This window comes from Poecilia reticulata, chromosome 1, assembly GCF_904066995.2.
Source record: "Poecilia reticulata chromosome 1, P_reticulata-male-v2, whole genome shotgun sequence".
NCBI classification, from domain to species: Eukaryota; Metazoa; Chordata; class Actinopteri; order Cyprinodontiformes; family Poeciliidae; genus Poecilia; species Poecilia reticulata.
The window spans coordinates 27,811,467-27,837,548 of NC_088830.1; the positions used below are offsets into that span (position 1 = coordinate 27,811,467).

The following is a 26,082-nucleotide window of genomic DNA, read 5'->3' on the forward strand; positions in this document are numbered from 1 at the left end:
TAAAAAAATTAGAAACTATCTGCACGTTCATTATCCGAAAATCAACCCAAATGTCATCTTGGGATTTTTTTTAATGCACGAAAATAGATTTCTAAAATATATACTATTTGATTGTTTTCATAGAGAACTGTTGTTGTACAGCTATTTAATATGTTTCATTTATTTAATATGTGTTATTCTATCTTTTGTCAAATAATCATCTTTATATTCTTATAGCACTTATTTGTCCAAGTGCACTTTTTTTACTAGACTTTTTTTTTACAGAAGTATTTGTACTCATACTTCAGTAAATAACATGAGTTATTTTGTCACCTCCGGTTTTGAATCTTTAGTAAAGATTAAAAAAGAGAAAGTTTGTTGTCTGCGCTGCCTCACACACGTTCTGAACGTAGGCCGAGACGCGATGACGTCACTTCTCTTGAACTCGACGCTGATTAAGTGAAGTTGTTTGGGCTGTACAAGAGCGAAGAGTAGCGCTGAAAGGGTTTCAGTTCATGCTGCTGCTCTTCGGACGCACGGTCCCGCTGCTTTTCACGCGTACAGTCACCAGCTACTGTCCATCCGCACTGTCGAAGCCCAACTTAATCAATTCCGTGTTTATAAAAATCGCAAAGATAAACGGCGCTACTACACACAGTTCCTCGTTCAGCAGCGCAAGCGGCCAAAATACAGGAACCATGCCCGAAAGAAGGCCCTTCGTGCGGTTACCTACTGACGTTTGCCCCGTCAACTATGGGTTGTGTCTGAAGCCAGATCTGATCGACTTCACCTTTGACGGCAAGCTGGAGGCACAAGTGGAGGTAAGTTGCTTGGCTTCAGACATGGATGATGTTGTCTGAGCCTGCCAGGCAGGGATTTTGTTATGTAATCTGACCAGCTAACGTTGCCACTCGCTAGCCAATTTATCGTGGTTCACTGATCACGAGTAACTGTTCACAACTAGCAAGGTAGCTGCTGTTGTGGGTGTGTTAACTGAAGGTCGCTAATGTAAATCTTTAAACGTTTCGCGTTGGCCTGAAAAGCAACAAGAGACTTCTGTATATTAATTGGCTAGTCACTAAAGCTAACACAGCTGTGCAGAAGGTAGCAGCAGACCTGCACTCTCATGTTAGCATAGCCTACCGTTTAAAAACCTTCTAAGTTAGCCTTCATGTTAAAAGCGTCGGCCTGCAAGTCTAACGTGAGACCAGTTTAGATCGCCTAACAACTAAATCTTACTTTAATAATAATTATTACTGCCTCAAACAAGCCGAGGTACAGCTAGCTAATGCTGTCAAGTGTTTGCTAAATCATGGCAACATCGTGTCGCTCCCTCCCACTCGCTCACCCAGTCTCTGTCTGACAGTTGCCCGTTGTAACAACAGTTAACTTGTACAAAGATGGGTAGTATCTAGTTACAAATACTCAGTTAATTTAGTTTTCAGTTGTTTATTTATATAGCACCAATTCACAACACGTCTCCACACACTTCAATTCAATCATACATACATTGCAGTTGATCCTACTCGTCAAACAGTGCATTGAGTTCAGTTTATTATTCAAATTGGTTTCAAATGTTTTCTATCTTGGGAAACCCAGCAGATTACATTGTGTCATTGACTTTGCAGCACAGTCTCTTATCGAGCAAACATGTAGTGATCATGGGAGGAAAAACTCTTGCAGAACCTGGCTCAGTGTGAGGGGTCATCTGCCAGGTTGAGAAGACAGCGCAGATGCACTAAAAAGAAACAGAATGACTGATGAAGGAGTACTTTTTAAATGCATGTAAAAAGTTAATTGAAGGAGAGGAAGAATGTTTAGTTGTTGGCAGAATTTTCTCAGACTTGATGCAGCTTATAAGGATATAGAAAGCATAAAGTTAACAGTTGAAATAACAGAAAATATTGCAAATAGGAGAGTTATTGAAGGAGATGGTGAGGAGAGCACGAACGGACCAGAGCCAGGGACAACCGTCTTTCCGGACTGGATTCCCCCATGACAGATCGGGCCGTGCGACTTTAACATAAGCATTCTCTGTTGTTCTTATGTTATTTTCTGACTGCTGAACATTTTGTGCCACTTGGAGATAAAGAAATTCAGTATTTATTTATTGTCACTGGAAGTACTTTTCCTTATTTTAACACATAAACACTATCTTCAAGTATTATTTTCATAAGTTGAATGGTAAACAATTTGATTTGGAAATATTTTTTTCTTCCTAAATTTATTTTTGAAATTTTGTTTTTATTTTAATCTTTAAAATATTACAATTTTATATTTATAACTTTATATTTTCGTTTATCTGACATCATTTTTAAATATTAAATCAGAAGTTATGATCAGTTACTCCAGTACTTCAGGAGCCTTTTTGTGAAATATGTTTTGTACTCTTGAGTAACTTGTTGGACGGCTACTTTTTATTGGAGTAAAAATATGCTGACGTTGTGATACTCTTTCTTCGGTACAATGTTTTGCTATGCTACCCACCTATGATTAGGCTGTTTAGGAACATAATATGTACGTATATCCATAAAAAGAGATGCATAAATACCACCAATAAGTATTAAAAAACTATATTGAGGGTGCTACGAGATTGTGTTTGGCTAATGGCTGTTTAAATTGATGTATTTGTACATGTCCAACCTCTGAAGAATCATAATTTGCACATAATATTTTTTTCTGACAGCATTTTTAAATATCACATGAGCTGTTATCAATACGCATTACTTAAGTAGATTTTTGTACCAAATATTTTTTCACTCTTAAGTAATTTCTTGGACGGCTAATTTTTACTCATCCTGGAGTAAAAATATGTTGACGTGATGGTACATGTATATTATAATTCTGTACAACCCCATGTATAATTAAAAAAACCAGTTTTAATGTAAAATAAGCAACAATAAAAAAAAAAATCAACAGCTCTGCATAGTGTGCACTTCCGCCCATTGTGTGGCCACCAGCATATCAGCCACCTGTGCAAACATGTCCCTGCTTGTAAACTCTCCCTCACTGCACATTAACAGAACATAATTGAAGACTCGGCTCATTATTTTCTTATATAAACGTGGATTTGCAAAAAGTACTACATATAACTAGCTGTGGCTTGGAAATGTAAATATACTTGTTGAACTTCTACACATTTTGTCCAGCTAACACCACAGATGTGAGTGTGTTTTATTGTATCCTGTGTGATAAACCAACACAATGTAAAACGGTAAAGTAGTGCATCCAGTAGTGGAAGGAAAATACATCATTTTCCTTCCACTTAGACTTGAATTTCCACAAATTCAAGTCTAAAGATTTTTATAGTTTTGTAACTGTGTTGCATGATGTTATAAAATCTGGCTCTTGATAAATATTGAGATGTCAGTCAGGCACAAAATCTTTTTTCCTCTCTTTCTCACCAGTGCTTCCATCACTTGGAAAATATTAGCCAACAGTTATTGCCCTCTAAACAGAACTTTGCAATATGAATACTGCAGAGGATGTGTTGTATATTTTGTGACATATTGTGCTGTTTGTATTCAGCATTTGAGATGTATCTCGTATTAAAATTCAGCAAAACCAATTGCCTTCCAAGTTAAGTAATTATTAAATACATTCCGCCTCTGTGAAATTAAAGTCAGAAATTTGTTACTGTGAGTCAAGGAACCCACCGCACCGTTGTGTAGATGCAATGTTGGGTTATAAAATTATATCCCAAGTGTGTAAGATTTTTACTGAATGCTGGTCAAACAACCATCCAAAAATAGATCATTGCACAATTGTGAACATAGCAATTTATGGTATCCACCTAAACCGACAGGCTTTGCAACAAGAACATAACTCGGAAGCAGCAAAGAAATTATTGGTGTCTATGGAGGAGCTGCAGAGATTCAGTACTGACGGGAAGATGGATGGAGCTAATACAGGTCAATGATGGAGAAAACAAAGCAAAGACACCGGAGGCAGCAAAATACCAGACTTTAAACAATCAAGAGAGTATTCTTGTGTTAAAATACCCCAAAGTTCAGATCCAAGCATCGCCAAGATTTGATTATTTTTGTTCGAGGACACGTCCAGCTAACATGACCAAACATCAACCATTTTGTAAAGTAAAACAGGCAAAAATGTCAGTTTCTAGACAAGCAAAGTTGGTAGAGATATACTGTAAAAGACTTGCAGGTGGTTTTACATGGTAATGACTTGTTGTTGTATTACCGGTCTTGTGAAGAGGATGGTCCATGTTGTCCAATATGTCTTTCTTTGTACGTTCATCTCCAGAGGTTCTACAGTAGGACCCAGCGCGTAGACGCCTTCATTATCTTGTTCAGCTTTCAGGTGTTTATTCACACCAACCATGTTTAGTCCGCTTTAATCAAACTTTAGTTCATTTGCCTAGAAAGTCCATGCTGTTTGGGGAGATGTCAATGTCCAATCGAACTCTGATGCAGACCAAAAAAGTGAACTCTGGTCTGGATAAAAAATGAGGTCACATATGTGAATGCCAAGCGGATCGGAAACTGCTCCAAAAGCAGGAAGCGGTCTATAGTGCATGGCATTCTGGGTAAATGCAACCAAAACAAAGCGTGAGTGTAACACACGTGGTCTTTTACCAGCACCAAAAGTGAAATCCTACAACTGCCAAAATCTGACTCTACTCCATTTTTGTTTACATTTAGTGAAGAAGGAAGTTGCATTTGTCGTGTTTATGTGTTCAAATGTTACAATGGAACCGGATCTACGGGACCATCTGATGTGAAAACATCTTAAGTCTCTGGCTGTGATGCTGCTACTCCAACAGATGACGAAGTGGTTACACAATCCACAAGACTATAGAAGAAATGCTGTATACAGTTGGAAACGCTAAAGGACTTAAAGTACAAGGAGTACAGTCTGCTGCTTGTTTGACACGTTCCGGTTTATCCTGAAACTTGACCTTTGTTTTTAAATTCAGAAAGAGTTGATTGTTTCCACGCCATGCCACCAAGCCGTCCACCTGCTGCTCTCTGTACTCAATGTCTTGTGCATATATGATGCGCTTGACAACTGCAGTGTAATTCGAGTATGTCTGCAGATGGCAGGACTATGACTATAAGTTGAAGTTTCAGGTGTACAGAGTGGAAAGGAGTGGGCAGAGTACTGTCCCTTGTGGTGCTCCTATTTTTTATATTGCAGAATATTTTCAAAGCAAATATAATGCCACTGTTTGACAGTAGATCTGGAAAAGTTTAAATTTAACATTTTAATGGAATATGCATTTTATTTACCAGAAGTATTTCACAGTCATGGAGAATGACGTTTCCTGTAACGTCAGGAGGGAAAACTAAGCACATGTTCATAGTTATGGGCTGCTGATCAACTGGATCATCAGCAAGTGTGATCAAACGATGTTTGGGCTTTTTTATGGTCAACCTGCCACACTCTCAAAGCACGGCAGTTGTTATGGCAGCAGCTTACTTGTTTAAAGGTGAACAGTAGTTGCGTTACAGGTGTTTTCAGTAACGATGACAGGCTGTGCAGCCAGTTAGAACTGGTTCCATGAACTTCATCAAGTCACGACAGCCCTCAAAATCAACCGCGCCTATTGGCATCATGATTTTCCCCCTTAATTTTGCAATTTCTATCATCGCATCCTCACCTTTGTATCAGTAATTATTGAATGAGAGGCTGCCTAGCTAGGCTGTTAGCAATTGTGACCACTTTTTTTTTTTTTATAAATAAAAGCAGGATTTTTTAATTTTATTTTCCTGGTCTGTGGTTCAAGTCAACCTGTTGTATTCTCAAAGCAAAGTAGTTACAGCAGCTTGTCAGCTTAAGTAAAGGTGAACAGCGGTTGCGCTGCAGGTGTTTTGGGTAATGATGACAGACGGTTTGTGCAGCCAGTTGGAGCTGGTACTTGAAAGAGAACGCACACATCGAGCATCTGTTTGCTGTGTACATTTGATGTTTCTCACCATTAGCACACATCGGGAGGGTCCTGCTGGGGTTGGTGTTATTCAGTAGCAGTCATAGTTGATGAAGTATCACATGCTGCTGATTTCTGACGCTTATTTTATCTGAAATGTTCCAATTTGAGTCCCCTCCACGTCTCCCGTTTGATTGCACAATCCGCAGTTTTAGGATTACAAAATCAGATTTTGTAATCCTAAAACCAACTTTTTAAGAAGCTGGACTGAAATCAGATAGTCATTTGTTTTGCTATCACAAAATGTGAATATATAGACAAGAGGGAGTTTAGAGAGGGAGGCGCTTCCCTCTCTAAAGACACTGCACACTATCACTTATGTACATCCAACAGTTGGCAAAGTTTGAAATGCATTTTAAATGTCTTTTCAGGTTTAAGCATCTGCCTTCACTCGCAAACTGTCCTGAAAGTTGATTTCAAACACAGGAGCATCATTCCTCAGTTTTTACAAACCTTAAGAAAAAAAAAAACATTTCACATAATCTCTATCTCATTTGGAAACGTCTTGACAAAAGCATTTATTTTAAAATGAAGTTTCAACCTTGGTTCAGTCCATGTCTTGGAAGTGAGACGTTTGCGTTGCATAAGGTCTCAGCAGGTTAAAGCAATGTGCTCCAAAGGCTCAGCAGTCTGTCTTTCTGCCTTCTGTCATGTTTCATAATTGCGTCCGGTTTTCCGCCTTGTCAGTCTCACAGCTGACAGCCGTGTCAAAACTCCTGTGCTACAAACTGTCAATGTCACTGTTACAGTGTGCCAGCGTCTGTTCGCCCCAACAATAAATTCAGAACTTTCTACTCATTTTTTTGCATCATAATTTGGAACGATCTGCTGAAGTAATCCTCAATTTTTCCATGCAAGACTTTACAAAGCATTGCTGCAACAAAGACTTCCACTTTTCAGCTTGTTGTCATAAATTATTAAATGATTCTGCTTTATTATTTAACTTGTTTTACATAAAAGTTAAATTTTTCCAACTTTAAGGTTGGAAATGTAAGTAATAGTCCTTGGATGTTGGGTTTCCGAGTAATAAAGTTGGGAGGGATATTGTTTTCTGTGTTTTAGTATGTGAGTAGAAGGGCAGAAAAAGAAAGGAAAGGCAGTAAATGGTGTCTGGGGGTCGGGAATTGAACCCAGGAGAACTGCGTCAAGGTCCATATCCTCCATATATGTGGTCACACAACTCCAAAATCCAATCTGGCAACCATTCATCAAACAGCGTAGCAATGGCTGAAGTTGTATTATCTTGCAGATTTAATCATTGTATTGCTAATATTGTTGACATTATCACTGAATGAAGCGTTGAGCAAATCTATCTGGGTTCCCAACTTGGAGCTGGAGCTCATTTAAGTGTCATTCTGATTAATTTATTACTGGATTCAAGTTTAAGTTCACTTCTTTCCGTATTTGTTCACTGTCACTATATCATAAATTAATTAATGCTGAAATTTCTTGACCAGCCTGAATACCACAGGAGGCCCTGGTTCCACAGTTTGAGAACCATGGACCATCTGTGTCTTTCTTTCGCCTTGCTCTGTGCTGGATGGGGTGGGGAATGGCTTCGTTTCCAGCTTTTAAACATTTAGACACGTTGGATGTGTTCCAGGCTCTGATCCTATTTCAGTGCAAAGTGCAAGATTCAGACAAAGTTTCATTTACACTTTGGGTTTCCTTGCAAGCTGGATGTCTGAAAATAGTTGAGCTAAATAAAGCAGAACTAGACTTTTACAGAGGGAGTTTTATTAGGGCGTCCATATTAAGTCTATTGCAATAAGCAGTAAATCAATAAATTACTGTTTTTTTTTCCCATGATTGAAAGACTCAGAGACTCAATGAAAACAAAATGTCTAACAAAAAAAATGGTTCAGAACTTCAGTATCTATTTTATTTGTTCTTTGGTTGTTTTTTTTATTTTGGATATTTAAAATATCTTCCAGTCACAGTGTCAAATGTTTGTTGACAATGCTCATTGAGATTCACAACTCATTTGTGTGTGGGGGAAAAAGACAAAAACAGCTCATCCCGCTATCTATGGTTTAGAACGTGTTAATTTACATACTATTTTTGGTCTGGAGGGCCTTCCATAGTTAAAGACAGGCCATAGTTAAAAACGGGCTGCATGGGTGAGCATTTCTCACACGTCGCATTGCGCGCAGACACAAACTGTAACCATAAATCATGTCTGTCTTTGACATTGTGAGTCTGTAGATTAAATTGTTTTCTGTCAATATTTACAGGTCATACAGGCTACAAATCAGATCGTGATGAACTGCGCTGACATTGACATTATCACAGCTTCCTTCGTACCAAAAGGAGCAGATGGTGAGGGTCACACTTTCAGTTTGGCTTTTCCTCCTTCCTTTTGTCATGTCACTGTCCTCACTAAAATATTGTGTTGACCTCTGTCACCTCTGTGTCAGCTGACTGAAAAGTCACACTAGTGTCATTTTTTCCAAGTCATCAGCCTTCCTCTCTCTCTTTCTCTCTTTCTGTGTTTCTCTGTTTTCCTTGGTTCAGAAATCAATGCCACAGGCTTCAACTATCAAAACGAGGACGAAAAAGTCACCCTGTCGTTTCCAAGTTCCCTACAGAAAGGTATGGAGGGATTCTGCCTGTTCAGAAAATGTAAAAAAAAAAAAAAAAAAACGAGAACAAATAGCAGTGCTCTTTCTGTGAATGCCTCCACAGGTTCTGGCACGTTGAAGATTGAATTTGTGGGGGAACTGAACGACAAAATGAAAGGATTCTATAGAAGTAAATATACAACGGCTGCTGGAGAGACCCGGTATGCAGCCGTCACACAGTTTGAGGTGAGTGGATGGTGAGATTTATTGTTATACTCTCAGTTGCTATTGAAGAAATAAACTTAATATAATAGGTGAGGAAATTTTTTATTTCTTTATTGTACCACCCAGATTTTTGGATATTCTGCTTTCAGGAGGAATCTAAAATCCAATAAAACAATTACAGGTTAACCTAATGTGTTTTTCTCTAAACACATTAGGTAATCATAGTAACCAGTGATGTTGCAGACATCAAGGAGAGCAGTGGCATCAGCCACTGTTTGAGCCTTTGCTGGTGTGTCAAGTCCAGCAGTGTCAAAAGCGCGGTCCAGGGGCCATTTGAGGCCCTTGAAATGGTTTTGTTTGGCCTCTGAGCACAAGTTAAGACGGGTTTAAAAAATGTTGCCAAAACAAAATATAAAATGATTGGTGACCGATGAAACTTGGAAACTGTTTTTCTGTTAAGGTGTGACAGAGTATTGGGGCCATATGACAGAAATCTTACGAGAATAAAGTCGCACAAGAAAAAAAGTCGTAATAATGTGAGAAATATTGCGAGAATTAAGTCGCAATAATGTGGGAGTAAATTTGTGATATTACTTCATTCTGATATGACTTTATTGTCATTATTTACTTTTTTTTTTTTTTATCTTCCTAGCGTGGCCTTGATACTCCATTGTAATACAGCAACAGTTCGAAACCCCATCTTTTTTTGTTTTTTATCTTTAATGATATTCAGGTTTTATAAAAAATGTTATTGTTGAGTTGGTAAAACTTAAAAAAAAAAAGTCTCAAACTAATTTTTACATTTTTAATTTAATTTTGTGTCCCAACAGTTGTTTAAATTTGCCAGTTTTAGCCCCCAAGGCAAAATGTTTGGACTGCACTGGTCTAGTCAAAACAAAACTGCCTAAACTTGGTAAATAATACAATGACAGCCCCGAATTACCTGAACAAATTAAATGTATTGCCATAAAGCATTATTATTATTATAACAACAAAATGTACGTACATTTCCATCCACTTGAGACAGAACTTTTCTCAGATGGTGGGTTTAATGTTCCAGCTAAATGTAAAAACCTTCAATAACAATAGGATTTTACATTGAATATTTTCCTAATTTTCAGAGATGATATTGCACTGGGAGGCAGCAGATATATCCTGCGTCATTTACCCCCCCCCCCCAACAGCGCCTCTGGTGGTCACATTAAGCATTACAGTTACTGCACTGAAGCTCCAAAGATCTCACTGTATGCCAACTGAAATAAACAAGGTGTAATAACTTAAAAAATGAAAGTGATGGCATTCGCCCTCGGGGCATGTCTTTCTCTCTCCTCCATGTTTCAGCTAAAGCGGCTCCAGGCACAGGAAGGCGCTGGCGCCGCTTCTTTACTGGTTCTATAAAAAAACTGGTTTGGTTTTCTGGAGCCTGAGAAGCAACTCGTTAAATCTTTCACAATCTCAATCATCTGATCTTTGATCAGTAAACACAACAATAAACACAACATCTAGGGCAAGCGACACCTGGTGAAGTTAACAGAGTTCATCCTTGAAAATACTTGAACTTCAGTCTGGTGTTTTCAAGGTTTGGAACGTGCTTGATTTCTGTATGAAGTCTTGAAAGTGATTGATTTTCAAACAAATGCTTGAAATAATAAAGTTCAATCAAATGCTTGGTTAAAAGTCTAAATTTGGAAAGCCTTACAATTGAAACCAGATGTTTTCATGCATCTAATATAAATACACATTTTTTCTCATTGTCTGAAGTTAAATCAGACTACATTTTAATTGCTTTTAGTTAGAATTATCAACATCTGCTGAATGGCCAAAAATAAATAAAATTGTGTTTTTAAGCAGTTACGAGGCACAGTGGCAAAAGTTAAACTTATTCTGTGGCAGTTGCTCAACAGGGTGTTGCTAGGTAACCAAAGAGTGAGCGAGTTGCTAGGTAACCAGAGAGTGAGCGAGTCAGTTGATTCCGCCAACTTTGCTTCTGTCAAATTCTGTCAGATTTGTTATCTATTGATATTAATCACATGTTTATCAGGATATATAGTTATGGATTTATGATAAATGATAGAATAAATGCCCCCCCCCACTTATCAGGTATTTTCTTATGTTCTGTTTTTCTTTTATCACTCATCCAGTGACCAACTTCCTCCGAGCTGAGCAACGTCTTAATAAAAATCAGGTTTTCTTAAATTTTCTTCCCGTCTTTCAGGCCACAGATGCCCGCAGAGCCTTCCCCTGTTGGGACGAGCCTGCCATTAAAGCCACCTTTGACATCACTCTGATAGTTCCCAAGGACAGAGTCGCCTTGTCCAATATGGTACGTCATCTGTTCACACCTCATTATCAGAAACTCCGGTCTCCACGCCTCCCCTCCCCAAGTCGCTCTCTGCTGCCAACTTTATGACATCTGTGTTTGTCGTCCTCTCAGTTTGCATAACATTAGGCAGACGGACGGCATTTTCTGCTGCAGGCTAATGCTATATTTACGTGAGCAATAAGCTTAGTCATTGGGTGACAATCTGAAGTGAAAGCATTTGTATCTACGTTTAATCAGCAGCCACTATCTGTTGGAGGTTATATATTCCACCACACCCCTCATAGCTAACATTTCATCTGATGTGTGCTGGGTAAATAAATCTGGCTCTTTCTGAGAAATGAGTAAAACTAGGAGTTTGTTAGTCACAGGAAGCTTTGGCTAACAAAGCTAACAAGTAAGTCTTTTTTCATTTACACCCTTTTGTTAGGTATGTATGGAGTTAATTTCTTGCCAAAATGTTGCAAAATAAAACATTTTATTAACTGTTCCAAAGAGTAGAAAATTCTGTCCTTCGCATAGGAAAAAAAGTCACATATTATCTTAGGCTACATTCACACAGCAGACAAATGCGGTGGGGTTTCCCCCCAAATTGTGACCCAAATCTGACTTTTCATGGCAGTCTGAATGGTCCAATTCGATATTTCCTATGTGGTGCTAATTCGGATACATATTCGATTGCTTTCAAAGCGTTTGGAGTATGAATGGTCATGTCGCATTTCCCCCGTCTTGCATGTTTATTCAACAAGAAATTAAACCCCAAATATTTTAATTGTTTTGAGGGGGAATCAGGCATTTGCTCTGGTGGCCTTAAGTTGATGTCTTTAAATATCTTTTAAAATCACAGTTTTACTCCTTTGACTTTAACATGGTATGAGGCCGACACCAGCTGTCTTTGTATTCTTTGTATGTCAGTATTCTGCTAATGTTGAACAAAAACATAATTTCGCAGTTGAGCTGGTTACATTAATAAGAAACGCAATTAAAATCACACATGAATACGTTTGTTTCCGTGATGAGTCGGTAAAAAACATTAGTCATTAAAAATCATACTATGCCATCTTCCTCCAACTACTTCCTGTTCGTCGTCTTTGTGGTTTGCGCCATTGACAACATCCTGTTGTTGATTTGTGACTCGTATGATGCGAAACAATTGCTGTTTTGCAAAATAAATCAATTTTGATAGCCATAAACAAAATCACCTCATCTTTGCCCCAAAACCTTTTAACGAAAAACAAGTTTGTTTGTTTTTTTTTTTTGTATATTTTGCGTTTCCATTAAGCAAATTTATTTGCAAAATGTCAGACTGGGCAATTATATGGTCAATGGAAACACGGCTAGTGTCTGTTCCACTTCTGCTTAAATTTAAGCATGAGTAGATTTAAAATTCTGCTTTTAATTTTTGTCTTTGTCTTGTTCTTTGTGTTGTTTTCAAAGGCGATATATTTATGTTATGGTTTCCTCTTTCCAGGATGTCGTTCATCAAAAGCCATACCCAGGTGATGTAAACCTCGTGGAGGTAAGGTTCGGCACCACGCCCATCATGTCCACGTACCTCGTAGCTTTTGTGATCGGCGAATATGACTTTGTGGAGAGCCAGTCGTCAGATGGCATAAAGGTACGCGTCTACACGCCCGTCGGGAAGGCAGAACAAGGGAAATTTGCATTGGAGGTGAGAATATTATATTGGGAATTAAACCAACTGAACGGGTCCGCTCGCTTTATGTTCTTTTTTATTTTCACTAAAAATTGTGAGTGAAGCAGCAAATAAATTAAATGTAACCAAACCTTGCATGACGGTGCTTTTATACTCCCATGTTTTATGTGTGCATGTTAGTTTTTCTCATTTTCAGGTGCTGACAGTGGATAAAAGTCACTATAACAGGCTTTTAAAACATTTTTTACAGGTTGCTTGTAAGACCTTACCTTTCTACAAAGACTACTTCAGTGTTCCTTATCCATTACCTAAAATTGATCTCATAGCTATTGCTGATTTTGCTGCTGGTGAGTAGATGTCAAAACTAATCTTCTCTGAGGAATTTAAAGCATTTAGAGTAAAACTCGGTTTTCTTTCTGCCTCTTAGGTGCCATGGAAAACTGGGGCCTTGTTACATACAGGTGAGCTTCAGTGAGAATTAGTTATATTTGGATTGTAGTAAAACATTAATGTTATTAACGTTGGCAGTGTTTTAAAGCCTGAGGCTGAAACTGCTAATGCAGTGGCAATTTTAAAATGGTTTGTTGGGGTTTTTGAACTGTGATGCTATTAATATGACTTAATTAAAACTATAACTCTTCAGAATATACCAATCGCTCATGAGTGTCGATCACCGATATGGATCACATGGATTGGCTGTTAATTTTTAATGTAGTTATAAATTCCACTGGCTGTGTGATCTGGCAAAAAGGAACCATAATATCACGTTACTTTAGACAAAACGTAAAATACTGACCAGATTTAAAACAGCAAGGCTGTAAATTTTACAGAGTCAAATAAATCTCCCAGCTGATGTTTGTTTCCAGGGAGACGGCACTGCTAATCGATCCGAAGAACTCGTGCTCGTCATCCAGGCAGTGGGTGGCGCTAGTGGTCGGACACGAACTCGCCCACCAGTGGTTTGGAAACCTGGTTACCATGGTAATAATCCAGAACACTCGCTAGTAACTTTTAAAGGGAAACACCATCTCGCACCTACCGAGGTGATTACAGCCAACTAAAACTAACAGAAACTGAAACTGAGAAAACGTTTTTGCTAACTGAAATAAATAAAAATGGCAGTTAATGGGAGGAAATTTATAGGTAACTAGAACTATATTGTACATTTATGACACTAAAAAATATTACAACTATAGACATGATATGTTTTGTTTTTATGTTTATGAATCTATTTAGCCTTCCCAGCTGATGTGAAATTGATGTATATTTTCCTATAGAAGTAGTTTCCACAGTTCAGAGTGATGTCAGCGCGCCCAGAACCGCCATCTTGTTTGGAAATAATGTTTATAGCTTTCAATTCAAGACAACAAAATATAAGGACCAGACTAAGATTTTATTTTTTAAATTACAATACTAAAGTCATAGTATTAGAAGAATAATGTAATTTTAAGACAAAAAGAAGAATGTTGAGGTTTTACCAATAATACTTAATGGAAAAACTTAATAATTTGATGTAATGTGTTATTATCAGTAGCCTTGTTTTGATATGATTGTGCAAACAACTATGTCTATTTTTAATAAAGAATCAGACTGACTGAGCTCGATAGTCAAGTTTTTTCTCAATTTTAAGACGTCTTTTTCTGGTAAAATAATTTTTTTTATCTTAATTATCATGATTAAACAAATATTCTTCCTTATACTCCGTCATACAACTCAATGAAGGGATTATTGAAATAAAAGCCACTTTTTGAAAATATTTTCTGTAACTTGTAATTTCTCTTTTAGAAAAGAAAGCAAGGGGGAAACATATTGAAATAGGATCTGGTATGAAAGGCTAATTGATCGCCCTGTGATGCATATCTCTTCATAGAAGCTCATAAAGTGAAACTTAACCCAATTAGCCCGTTCGCTTGTGCAGCTGTTCATGGACGACGTTCCCCTGACTGAATGTGTGTCTGTGTGCAGGAATGGTGGACTCACCTCTGGCTCAACGAGGGGTTTGCCTCCTGGATCGAGTATCTGTGTGTGGATCACTGCTTCCCAGAGTACGACATCTGGACCCAGTTTGTCTCGGCAGATTACACCCGGGCTCTGGACCTGGACGCGCTGGACAGCAGCCACCCCATCGAGGTAGAAGGAGAACCACCAACCGGACGGGTTTTCTTCTCCTGGGGAGACCATCCACCAGGACTGCAGCTGACGATTATTTTATTAATCAAGTATTCTGACGATTGATTGATCAGATAAAAAAAATTGGCACATATGCAATAGCATTTCTTTAGTGAATATGAACCGGATGAAGCTAAAACTATGAGGGGACTTGAGGAATTTTGGTTAAAACATATTTATAGAAAAAATATATGGCGTTTTTTTTAACAAATGGCCTTTTTTGAGTCTGTATACTCAAGTTAGTGATTAATCGATTGCTAAAGTAGTTTACGATCGTTTTAATAATCGATTCATCTCAATTAATCAGATCAGTTGTTTCAGCCCTAATGTCATTGTATGGTTTGTCTGAAAGGTGATTATGAATCATAAGACATTTGGACTGAAATGATTAATCAAATTAATCAATTTCTGAAATAATCGGCAACTAATTTAGAAATCGAATAATCATTAACTGGAGTATGGAGACTCAAAAAAACAAAAATCCACTTGCTGAAAAATAAAATGCACTCGGAGCAGCAATTAAGCCAAAACTGAACAAAAAATATGTACATTTTGCATTTAAGATGTATATAAAGATAAAATAGTCTGTAAATACCCACAGCTCCTCAAAGTGGTAAAAAAAAAAACTTAACCAGATAAGTCAAAACGGATTGAGCCTTTCTCATTATTTATTTGCTTCTTTTAATGTATTTTTAATATGGTCTAAAGAAGACTTAAAAGAAAAATCCACACAATGTGGCCTCTTTTAATGCGATTAATTGCTAAGATAATCAATCGATTACTAAAATAACCATTAGCTGCAGCCCTAGAAGACATTGTTTCGTTTTACTTCATCAAGGGTGAAATTATCGTGACGTTTTCTGGCTGTGTGCTCCAGGTGAACGTGGGCCATCCGTCAGAGGTAGATGAAATATTTGATGCCATCTCCTACAGCAAAGGAGCGTCTGTGATCCGCATGTTGCACAACTACATTGGAGACGAGGTTGGTGGTCTCCAACTCGTGGCCCGGCGCCGTCGCTGCACCAATCTATTTCAGTCGGTCTTTTCATGTGTCTTCACAGGACTTCAGGAAAGGAATGAATTCCTATCTTTTGAAGTTCCAACATAAAAATGCATCAACAGGTAAGACCAGTCAGTTAGCATTGTGTCCAGCTGCCGTTGTTTTAAAATGGCCGCCACTTGTTGATCTGACTTTGGGCCGTTTTCCACAGAGGACCTCTGGGATTGTCTGGAACAGGCGAGTGGGAAACCCATTGCTGCAGTGATGAGTTCATGGACTAAGCAAATGGGCTTTCCAATCATAGTAGTCGACCAGGAACAGGTGAGTCGTTTTATTTAATTTAGTTGATTTATTTGCCATCTGGAAATGCACTAAATAAAAAGATGTGACCAAACTTTTCTTGTTTTAAAAATGAGAAAACTTTGCATGTTCATTGTCTTGAGATTATTTTGTATTTTGTAATTCGTTTCAACTGTAGCAGTTACAATATGTTTTGAACCTGATTGAAATGAAAATTTCTTGGTAATTTCTTCACCTTCTGTCTCGTTACTGGTGTAATTTTCCACTGTCTTAAAGTCGCTGTCTGATGATGTCGTTTGCAGCAAGGTGATGACCGAATCCTTAAACTATCGCAGAAGAAGTTCTGTGCCAGTGGGCCACATAATGGTGAGCTCTGACTATTTATAAGTAATAATCTGTTATATTCATTGTTTCGTGGTTTTGTTCACATTTCACTGTTTTTGTTTTTTATTTTGGATATTTAAAATGTCTTTCAGTTCCCAGTGTAAATTGTTCTTTATAAATCAAAATTTTATTTTATTTTATTCTTTTATTATTATTGATCTGCTTGGAAAAAACAATATTACTACATTATTTATTTGAATTCATAGTTTAGCGCTTTGAAATTGGGCCTCTGTCTCTTTAAGGAGCTCTTTGCGACACGCCACCTTCAGGACTTTATCACAACAATGCTCATCCATTGTACTGCTTACAGTTTCCCTTTGTGGAAAATTGTTTCTTTGTTTAATGTTTTCTTAAATCTGAAGTGCTTTTGTTTTTAAACATCACCCTGATACTGAAAATATCTAAAATTAACTCCTGTTCACAAAGTTACAGCTTCTACTATGAAGAGTGTTGTGAATTGCTAATTAACCAATTCTTCGGATTAGCTAAGTGCGGTGCGTTTACTGATCGGGAAAAAATCCGACTTTCAAGTTTTTGGAGTTGAAGTTGGGCAATTTCAATTACCGGCTGATTTTTCTGACCATTTTTGTTATTCTTTGGACTTCACTCAAAGATTATTTATCGTTTGAGTGAATGATAAATTCTCCACCGTTTTTGTCGGGCAGGTGAGGATTGCCCCAGTTGGATGGTGCCTATTAGTATTTGTACTAGCGAGGACCCCAAATGCTCCAAACTCAGGATTTTGCTGGAAAAATCTGAGACGACTGTGACTCTTAACGGCGTCGGTCCGGATCAGTGGATCAAGGTGAGCTCCTGTTGCACATTTAGCCCTGAAAACACAATGTGAGGATGTTTTCCAGCCATAACGCATTCGTTCTGTTTGCAGATCAACCCTGGAACTGTCGGCTTTTACCGGATCCAGTACAGCTCGTCCATGCTGGAGAGCCTGCTGCCGGGAATCAGAGACCTCAGCCTGCAGCCTGTGGACCGACTCGGCCTGCAGAATGACCTCTTCTCCCTCGTAGGTCTCACCGACACACACATCTTCTCCAAGTGAAGTTTATACTGAGAAGAAACACATTTCAGATCCATGTTTAGATTTATTGAACTCCTCTGTTTGTGCAGTAAATATTCTCTTCTACACCAATACAGGACGGGGCTGAACAATAAATCAAAAACATTATATATCGCGATAGACGCATGATCAATATCAATAGATAATACATCACTTAAATATACATGTTGAGAGGAATTTTGTTGCGAAACTCCAATAAAAATAAAATGAATAAATATAGAATATTCACTGAACTCCAATCCAGAACCACACAGCATTCTGGGAAATGTAGGCAGAGGAAAACTGCTTAACCTTTCAGTTGGCTATGAAAAGTTGGTGGAATCGGCTAACTCACTGCTCTTTGGTTACCTAGCAACCCATTCTATGGTTACCTAGCAACAACCTGTAGAGCAACTGGCACAGCAGCAGCTTAAAGTTTCTCCTCTGTGCAATTATAACTGCTTAAAAATAAAAAACAGTGTGGAGTGAAAACTGGATAAAACAGCAAATATAGTTTGGTAGCATTGCAGAAAAAAAACTAATTAGTAATTAATTACATCGATTAATATGAAACACTTATATCCTGATGAGTTTTTCGGTCGTGTCGTCCAAGAATAAAAGTCATTTTAAGGAAACATTTTCACTTTCTCAGGTCATGTTGGGTTTCCCATTACAGGATTTGACTCCAGAGCTGTTGAACGTTACATGATTCTTCAATTAATGTATTTATATTTAGCAGCTTTAGCTGCCAGGCCAACAGTAGTGAGACTGTAAGCCGCACACTGCGTCACATTGGCCTTCAGAACTTATTTATTTTATTTAGCCCTGTGAATTATTAAGAACAAATCCTTATTTCCAATGACAACCTGGCAGGGGGAGAAGAGCACAAAGGAAGATGAAGCAGCACACTTTTACAGGAAATGACAAACATTATAGCTACACTGTTGAGGTCAGAAAAACGATATAGAGACAAAGTTGTAGATACAATTTATCTACAAGATACAACTTATGTAAAATATTTTAGCTGAAATGTGCAGATCTCTGACAAAATCTTCTTTAAAATATCTTTGAAAATGTACTTTTAAAAAAAAAAAAGTCATACGTTTATGTGTTGGTTTGTCAAATATAACAACTGAAGTTTGTAATGTGACAAAGCTGAAATACTTTTTTAAGAGTCTGTAATAATTTCCCTTTCTGCTCGGTGAATAAAGGGTCCATGACTCCTTCTGTTCCATCATGTGGCGTTTCTGCTCACTTCCTGTCGTGTGGCTTCAGTCTCGTGCAGGAATGATCAGCACAGTGGAGGTGCTGAAGCTGATGGAGGCGTTCGTCAACGAGCCAAACTACACCGTTTGGAGCGACCTGAGCTGCAACCTGGGCGTGCTGTCATCGCTGCTGTCCCACACGGAGTTTCACGACGACATCCTGGAGTTCATCAGGGACTTGTTCGCCCCCATCGGCCTGAAGCTGGGCTGGGACAGCAAGCCAGGCGAAGGTGAGGGGGAACCATGAAATTACCGTCTTCACATTTAAGCCCCAAAACTTATTTCTTTCCTTCTTAATGACATCTAATTAACTAAAACGTTTAAAAGTAACATTCCTCTTGGCATGTTTGTCTTTTACTTAATGAATCAAATATTTTGCATATTCAAAAGTGGCGTTAAGAAAACACTTTTCATTAGGATAGAAACAAATCTTTAACTTTTTTTATATGTCTGAGTGTTGGGGCCATAAAAAAAAGATAAAATTATTAGAATAAAGTCATAAAATTATGTTGAAAGTTGAAATTTAAGGTTCTGGAGTCTGCAGAACCTTAAGTTGAAATAATGCGAGAGTAAAGTCTTAATAATACAACTTTATTCTCGTAATTTCATAAATTCTTGTAATTTTATTTATTTATTTTTTATTTTCTTAGTGTGGCCCTAAAACACCGTCGTAATATCGTATCTATATTTTATTGATGTTTAGTTTTTGTACATCATATATAAACTGGTAAACAAATTTCAACATCAGTGGGAGAAAAAGAGAGAAAATTAAAAATGAATCGGATAATTATGCAAAAATAAGGTCTGACATTTTGAACGGTTTTCAAAAACGAACCCTTGTGACATCAACTTAAAATAATTTTTTCCAAAACAAAAATACTAAATATCAAATCAATCCACTCATTTCATTCTTAATCCATGTTCAGGTTATAACTTTGTTTTTAAACACGTTTTGTTGATTTTATAATTTTTGTTGTTGCTCAGATCCTTCCAAGTCCCGAAGAATAATTTCTGCAGCTGCTGAAATATTTTCCTAATTTCTTTTCTCACATGTATTTTGGACTTCAGGCCACCTGGACGCCCTGCTGAGAGGCCTGGTTTTGGGGAAACTGGGCAAGGCGGGACACAAACCCACACTGGAGGAGGCCAGACGGAGATTCAAGGAGCATGTAGAGGCGAAGCAGGTCCTGCCTGCAGACCTGAGGAGCCCGGTAGGAGAGGCTTAAATCTGATTAAGATTAATACAATAAAGGGGCATGCTGAAAGTTAGATATTTGGGGGTTTTTTTGGGTGGCATTTATGGAAAATGGAAAATATAATTTCCTATGTTCTATTTTACATTTATATATATATATATATATATATATATATATTCTGAAATAAAGGCTCTAGTGGGAGGGAGGGGATTCAAACCCAGGACTTTTCTTGTTGCAACAAAAAGTCCTTGCAACAAGAATAAAATGTCCCAACCATTTTATTCACAAAATTAACGTTTTACTCACACCTAAGGAGAATTTAGAGACCAATTATCCAATCAGTCATGATTTTAGGCTGTGGCAGGAAGCCGGAGCGCCCGGAGAGAAACCTGTAAAATCTTTTTACCCTTTTGTCCCATAAAGTATTTGTGTCTCTGGTCGTGAATGTCAAAGTAACTGGACCCATCAGGACACACGTGTTTTGTCCCAGTCTCAAAATGCTCGCTTATTTTCTCATCTTCGATGTTTCCTTCGACCAAATCAGATATTTCTCAAAGTCTCTTCCCGTCCCCGGTGACAGATTTCTCTCCCTTTTAATGTCAGTGGAAATAAAACTCGTTTAGAGCCATAAATGTCGCATCTTTTGACAAATATGTACTTTTTAAAGCACCAGGGTTTTATTTCTGTCTTTAGGATATAAAATGCTTGAGGTAAACATTAAAGAGGATGGAGAATTAAAACAATACAGATTCCAATGCAACGACATAGACGTAGTTCTTTCAGAGTCATTGTTTGTGGAAATTCAATGCAGATATTATCTGAAAAAAATTAAGCGGTTAAAAATTTGCAATTTGACAAATGACTGATTAAAAAGTGAATCATTGTTTGTTCCCCAAAGTCGTCAACATTTAATGCTGAGTCTTTATTTTCACTCTCTTCTCACCAGGTGTATCTAACGGTGCTGAAGCACGGAGACGGCGCCACGTTGGACACGATGCTGAAGGTACGCTGGTTAAAAACGACATTTCTGTGTCAGACTTGGTTGTTTATGGTTCATGTTTCCAGGACTACAATGAACGATTATTTGTTATTGATTAATCCAGGAGTTCCCAAACCTTTCCACACCAAACGGCTTTAGCTTTTGGTTCGGGACCCAATTGCAAAGCTTAAAATTATGTAAAGAAAACTTACTGTTAGAGTGACTTTTATTCACTATTCCATCATTTTTATATCAATTTAGCATAAATGTTGCTTCATATCTTCTGATTTCACTTGACTACAAGTTCTGTGGCGGAAAAGGTTATTACCAGATAAAATATTTTTCATCAAAACCCACTTTTAATTATGAGAAAATAAGTAATATTTCATATTAATCACATTAAATGTTATTTTATTCCCCCAGTTCTTCTGGCCATTTGCAGTAGTGTTCTCCACATCCGGGTCGTCTTGGTGTTTTTCTTCTCAGAGCCGTTTCATTTTCTTGCTTGCTGTGCTACCACATGTCAGTCAGCTGAGAAACGGGGAACTGTAATATACACAACTCTCGGAAAGCTGTGGATTATGAAGTTTTAACATTCTCTGTGTTTTCTCTGTTCGCTCCTGCAGCTGCATAAACAAGCCGACATGCAGGAGGAGAAAAATCGCATCGAAAGAGTTCTTGGCGCCATCTCTGCTCCCGATCTAATCCAGAAAGTCCTCACCTTCGCCCTCTCGGTACACAAACTGTTTTTGTTTGTTTAGCTACATACTTCCAAGTGTTTTAGTTTATCATTTTGTACGGAGGAGAAAGGAATTTAACGAGAAATCCTTCCTTTTGTTCAGTATTTAATCCCTGTCCCTGATCTCCTGCTACATTAACTGACAGACTGTTAATGTCCTAGTCCAAACCCGCAAATCAGCTTGACGCATTTTTAATAGAATCTGTGAAAGGATTCCCTGGGTAAACTGAACTCTAGGCCCACCAAGCACACATTGATTTGTTGTTTTGAGGAACTTTTTTTCTCAGTCGTCAAAATGCCGGAACAAAGTTTTAAACTTAACAACTGCTACATAAAAAATAACAAAAAAATTAAAAAGAGATATTTTGAGCATCTTGTGAAGTTATACTTTGGCGTTGGTTTTAAAAAGAGGAAATTCTTAATTTTTTAACACATCAGCATCAAATTATTACCAGTAGCAGGACTTTAAAACGACTGTGTCTGTTTGGAAGAAAGAACTCCGACTTGCTGAGCTGGTTACGTCTATCAAAACTTTTTCTCATTAAAACAAATCTTAGCCTGGCCTTAATAATCTTTTGTAGAGAGCAACTGAAACACCAACCAATAAACTTTATAATGTTCAAATCCTTAAGCTTGTGTAGCAGGAAATCGGCCTTTTCTGTGTGACCTGAACAGCACGGAAGTATGTTACAAACTGAAGTATTGAGTTGTATTAAAATGGAGCAAACATGCTAGCATTAGCCTAGCATTTATTTGACTTAATTCTCACTCTGAGAGTCTGGACAGACACTTTAACTTCACCTGTTGCATATAACACAAAGCTCCTCAGCTGTTGTGTAAAAATGTGAACTGGGTAACTTGGTGGTATTTGTTTTTATTCCAACCTAACGTTTCGTTGTGGATGTTGGCCCGGGCAGGAAGAGGTTCGTCCCCAGGACACGGTGTCTGTAATCGGAGGGGTGGCAGGAAGCAGTAAGCAAGGCCGGAAAGCTGCCTGGAAATTTGTCAGGGACAACTGGGAGGAGCTTTACAACCGCTACCAAGGAGGCTTCCTTATATCACGCCTCATCAAGGTAAGTGGAAAACTGATTTTCATTTGCTGGAAGCATGAATGAAAATCATGCTTCCAGTTGGACGTCTGCAGTGATTACATGTATGGAATAGCATCAGTTATTTGAGATGAAATGTCTTCCTTTTGTTTTGTTTTTTTATTGTAGCAAATGTTTTTATCCTTCTGCTTTCCTGAACATTTAAGTTGTTTCTCTTTGCAGCTCACAGTCGACGGTTTTGCTATTGATAAAATGGCTACTGAAGTCAAGGTGAGACTTAAACTATCTACTTTTTATATTCTTTGTGAGCTTTAGTCCAGACATAATTGCAGATTGTCGACAAATATTTAAGCTAAACAAACACGTTAAAACTTCAAAACATCTGCCGAACTTTCCACCATAAACGGGAACCTATCATACATAATTCACATTCTGCATGTTTTTGTATTTCCATTTGGGTTTTTACTGCTTCTAAAACCAGCCCAAGCACTTAAAAAAACACCCAGCTGGTTTTTGATATTTTTTGATTTCTGGAGTTTTTTGAAATGGCGTTGCACCTCGCCTAGTAACCCAGCGAAGCCTATACCGTTACCTAGCAACCCCAGCGGAACTCTGCCCGTTACCTAGCAACCCCAGCGGAACTCTGCCCATTACCTAGCAACCCCAGCGGAGCTCCAGTCAGCTGGTTTTAGGATCGAATATACTTTATTGATCACCAAGGGGAAATTGCTTACTTCTTGTCTAATTTTAGTAAATATAAATCTAACCATTAGTGACATAATATTTATAGCACGTGACATTACAACTAATTTAGATATAACCTAATTAAATTAATAAAAAAACAAGTGTGCACATGAAGATATTGTCGCCTTCCTAATATAATGGCCTGTGTAATTTTTTTTGCCAAGTTTTTTTTTTTTTTTCAAAAGTTTTTGCAAAAAATGACTCGAGCCATAATTTTAGGAAGGTGAAAATATGTGAATCTAAATCTATAAATGAGAGTTTTACCGCTGTATCCACTGTACAATGGCTGCTGGAAAAGACAAGTGTTTTATTGTTGATGTAAAACCCAGAAACCACTTGCTGCATCCTAGCTGTGCAGGAGACGCCACTTCTGCTTTTCAAATATGTTTGGTCGCATAATTTTGCATCTGTTTGGAGACATTTTCATTACACATGCGAGTGTAAACATTGAGTTCTGTTTGGATTTAAAGTGAGACACCGTAAATCAGCTCATCCTGAAAGGAGCTCAAAATATTCAGAAGTGACCACTGATTTTCTGTAGGAAGCATATCAGACCACCGTTCATAAACATCAGGCTGCCTTGGTCTAATTAAAGGCTTTTTCCTTTGCAGAGTTTCTTTGAGAGTCACCCCGCTCCGGCTGCTGAGCGCACCGTGCAGCAGTGCTGCGAGAACATCCTCCTGAACGCCACCTGGCTGAAGCGCGACGCGGACGACATCCACCAGTATCTACTGCAGCGCAAGGCGCCCCCTGTCTGAGCCGCCCGCCTGCTGCATGCACTCCCCATCCCTCCCTCCATCCCCGCTTCTCCTCCTCTCATCATCATAGCCGCCTCGCCCTCGACCCGGGACTTTCTATCAGACGGGGAGACACGAGTAACTCCTAGCTTCCTTACTCTGAACTGTACAAAAGAAGACGACAAAGCCAAGGATTGAACGGAGCTTCTTTTTTTGTTTTTTGTTTGTTTTTGGAGGACAAGAGGAGTTGAGTTTAACGAGAAAAGTCCATTTAATCAGACCAGGAATGTAGGTTTGCTCCCAGTCTGTCCATGACCAGAGGACATATCCATCGTCAGCCGTCGGTGTGCAGCGCTACTAAAGCTGTGCAGATGCAGCAGAACCCGGCCGGTCCAGAACCCGCTTCACGTGCCCCAATATGCACACCTTCAACCATCCCACCATCATAGCTGAGAAAACTGTGAACCCAACTCCTTCTGCATGAAGTGTCATTTTTCAGCTTTGATTACTTCCATTTCCCTTTTTTTTTCTTCTTTATGGAAATTGATGACTTCGGATTCTTTTTATTTTGTCTTCCTCCTTCTGTCTCCTCTTCCTCCTCTTTCGGGCACTGTGATTGGGTGAAAGCTGAGCGCGTCTGGACAGAGGGAGCTTCTTAACACTAGTGTGTGTTGTAGTTTCCAACAGCACTGATTCTTCACTGCTAATAAATTGTTAGGACGGGGGCAAGCAGCGCTAGCATGGTACTATATTGTAAACTGTTTAATGCAAGCATTTTTTTTCTTATATTCTTCTAAAAGAAATAATGAAACTATTCATAAATCATGTCTCCACCCTCCCTTCATGCACCTAAATCGGTTTGTATAGTTGGAGTCGAAGAAAAAAAAAACTATTTAATCGTGTTTCTCTATCCGCTTCCAGCCATTAAATGACGATTCAGGAGTTTTTTTTTATAAGACAACAGATGCAGTGATTTATTTAAGTGTTTAGATTGTCTTTATTCCAGGAAAAAAAGAATAGCAACATTTATGTTGTCTTTTATTCTGAAGGGACACCAGGAAACTCGGACTTGTCTTGATGTGACGGATTGATTTTCCAGTTTAACTGTCAAACTGGGCAGCCTTAAAGCAGCCAGTTGGTTTGCAGTAAATATTAAACCCTTATGTGGTGATAATAGGCGACTTCCACTCAACATGGACTGTATCCAACATGGCAGGATCTGCAGACTTGTTAAAAAATATATATATCTATATAAACTTTCCAACTTGATGCGTTTTTTTTTTGGTCATTCAGCTTCTGCTTAGCTGCGTTTCCATTACAAATGTGTGCAAAACTTTAATATTCCGTTAATGTTAAAAACACAATTGCATTGTTTACATTAAATGAGAAACGCAATTAAAATCACGTCAATAAGTTTGTTCACACGATATGTAATTAAAACATGCCACGCCATCATTCTCCTGCCACTTCCTGTCTTCTTCGTCGTTTCCGCCAGTAGTAACGTCCAGATGTTGATCACATGACTCGTGTGATGCGGAAACAAAGTTTCCATTAAATAAGAAACGTAATTAAAATCACACCTGAACAAGTTTGTTCTCACGCAATAAGTCATTAAAAAACCTGCTGCGCCATCCTCCTCTGACCACTTCCTGTTGTCTTTTTCGTCATTTCCGCCAGTAATGACGTCCGGTGTTTGATCATGTGACTCGCAATGCGAAAAAAATGTTTCCACTGCAGTTTTGAGAATTTTGATATGGCTGAAAATCCACCTCCTAAC

General features: G+C 38.2%; 1 protein-coding gene across 1 annotated transcript; it reads left to right on the top strand.

The window, feature by feature from the left end:
- The first annotated feature begins 429 nt into the window (after nt 1–429).
- On the top strand, nt 430–25,947 carry npepps (aminopeptidase puromycin sensitive). Its single transcript, XM_008418691.3, has 23 exons — nt 430–800; nt 8,161–8,245; nt 8,441–8,518; nt 8,612–8,733; nt 10,928–11,035; nt 12,504–12,704; nt 12,940–13,036; nt 13,117–13,150; nt 13,556–13,670; nt 14,655–14,819; nt 15,736–15,840; nt 15,920–15,980; nt 16,070–16,179; nt 16,461–16,524; nt 17,208–17,347; nt 17,429–17,563; nt 18,872–19,091; nt 19,930–20,072; nt 21,004–21,060; nt 21,663–21,770; nt 22,693–22,848; nt 23,047–23,094; nt 24,180–25,947. Exons 1-23 carry the CDS (start codon nt 495–497, stop codon nt 24,324–24,326), a joined length of 2,805 nt encoding a protein of 934 aa, XP_008416913.1. The 5' UTR covers nt 430–494; the 3' UTR covers nt 24,327–25,947.
- The last annotated feature ends 135 nt before the right edge of the window (nt 25,948–26,082 follow it).

Coding starts and splice junctions, on each gene's coding strand:
- npepps (XM_008418691.3), top strand. CDS start 495: ATGCTGCTGCTCTTCGGACGCACGGTCCCGCTGCTTTTCACGCGTACA. Junction 8,734..10,927: donor CAGCCGTCACACAGTTTGAG/GTGAGTGGATGG, acceptor CCCGTCTTTCAG/GCCACAGATGCCCGCAGAGC. Junction 17,564..18,871: donor AGAATGACCTCTTCTCCCTC/GTAGGTCTCACC, acceptor GTGTGGCTTCAG/TCTCGTGCAGGAATGATCAG.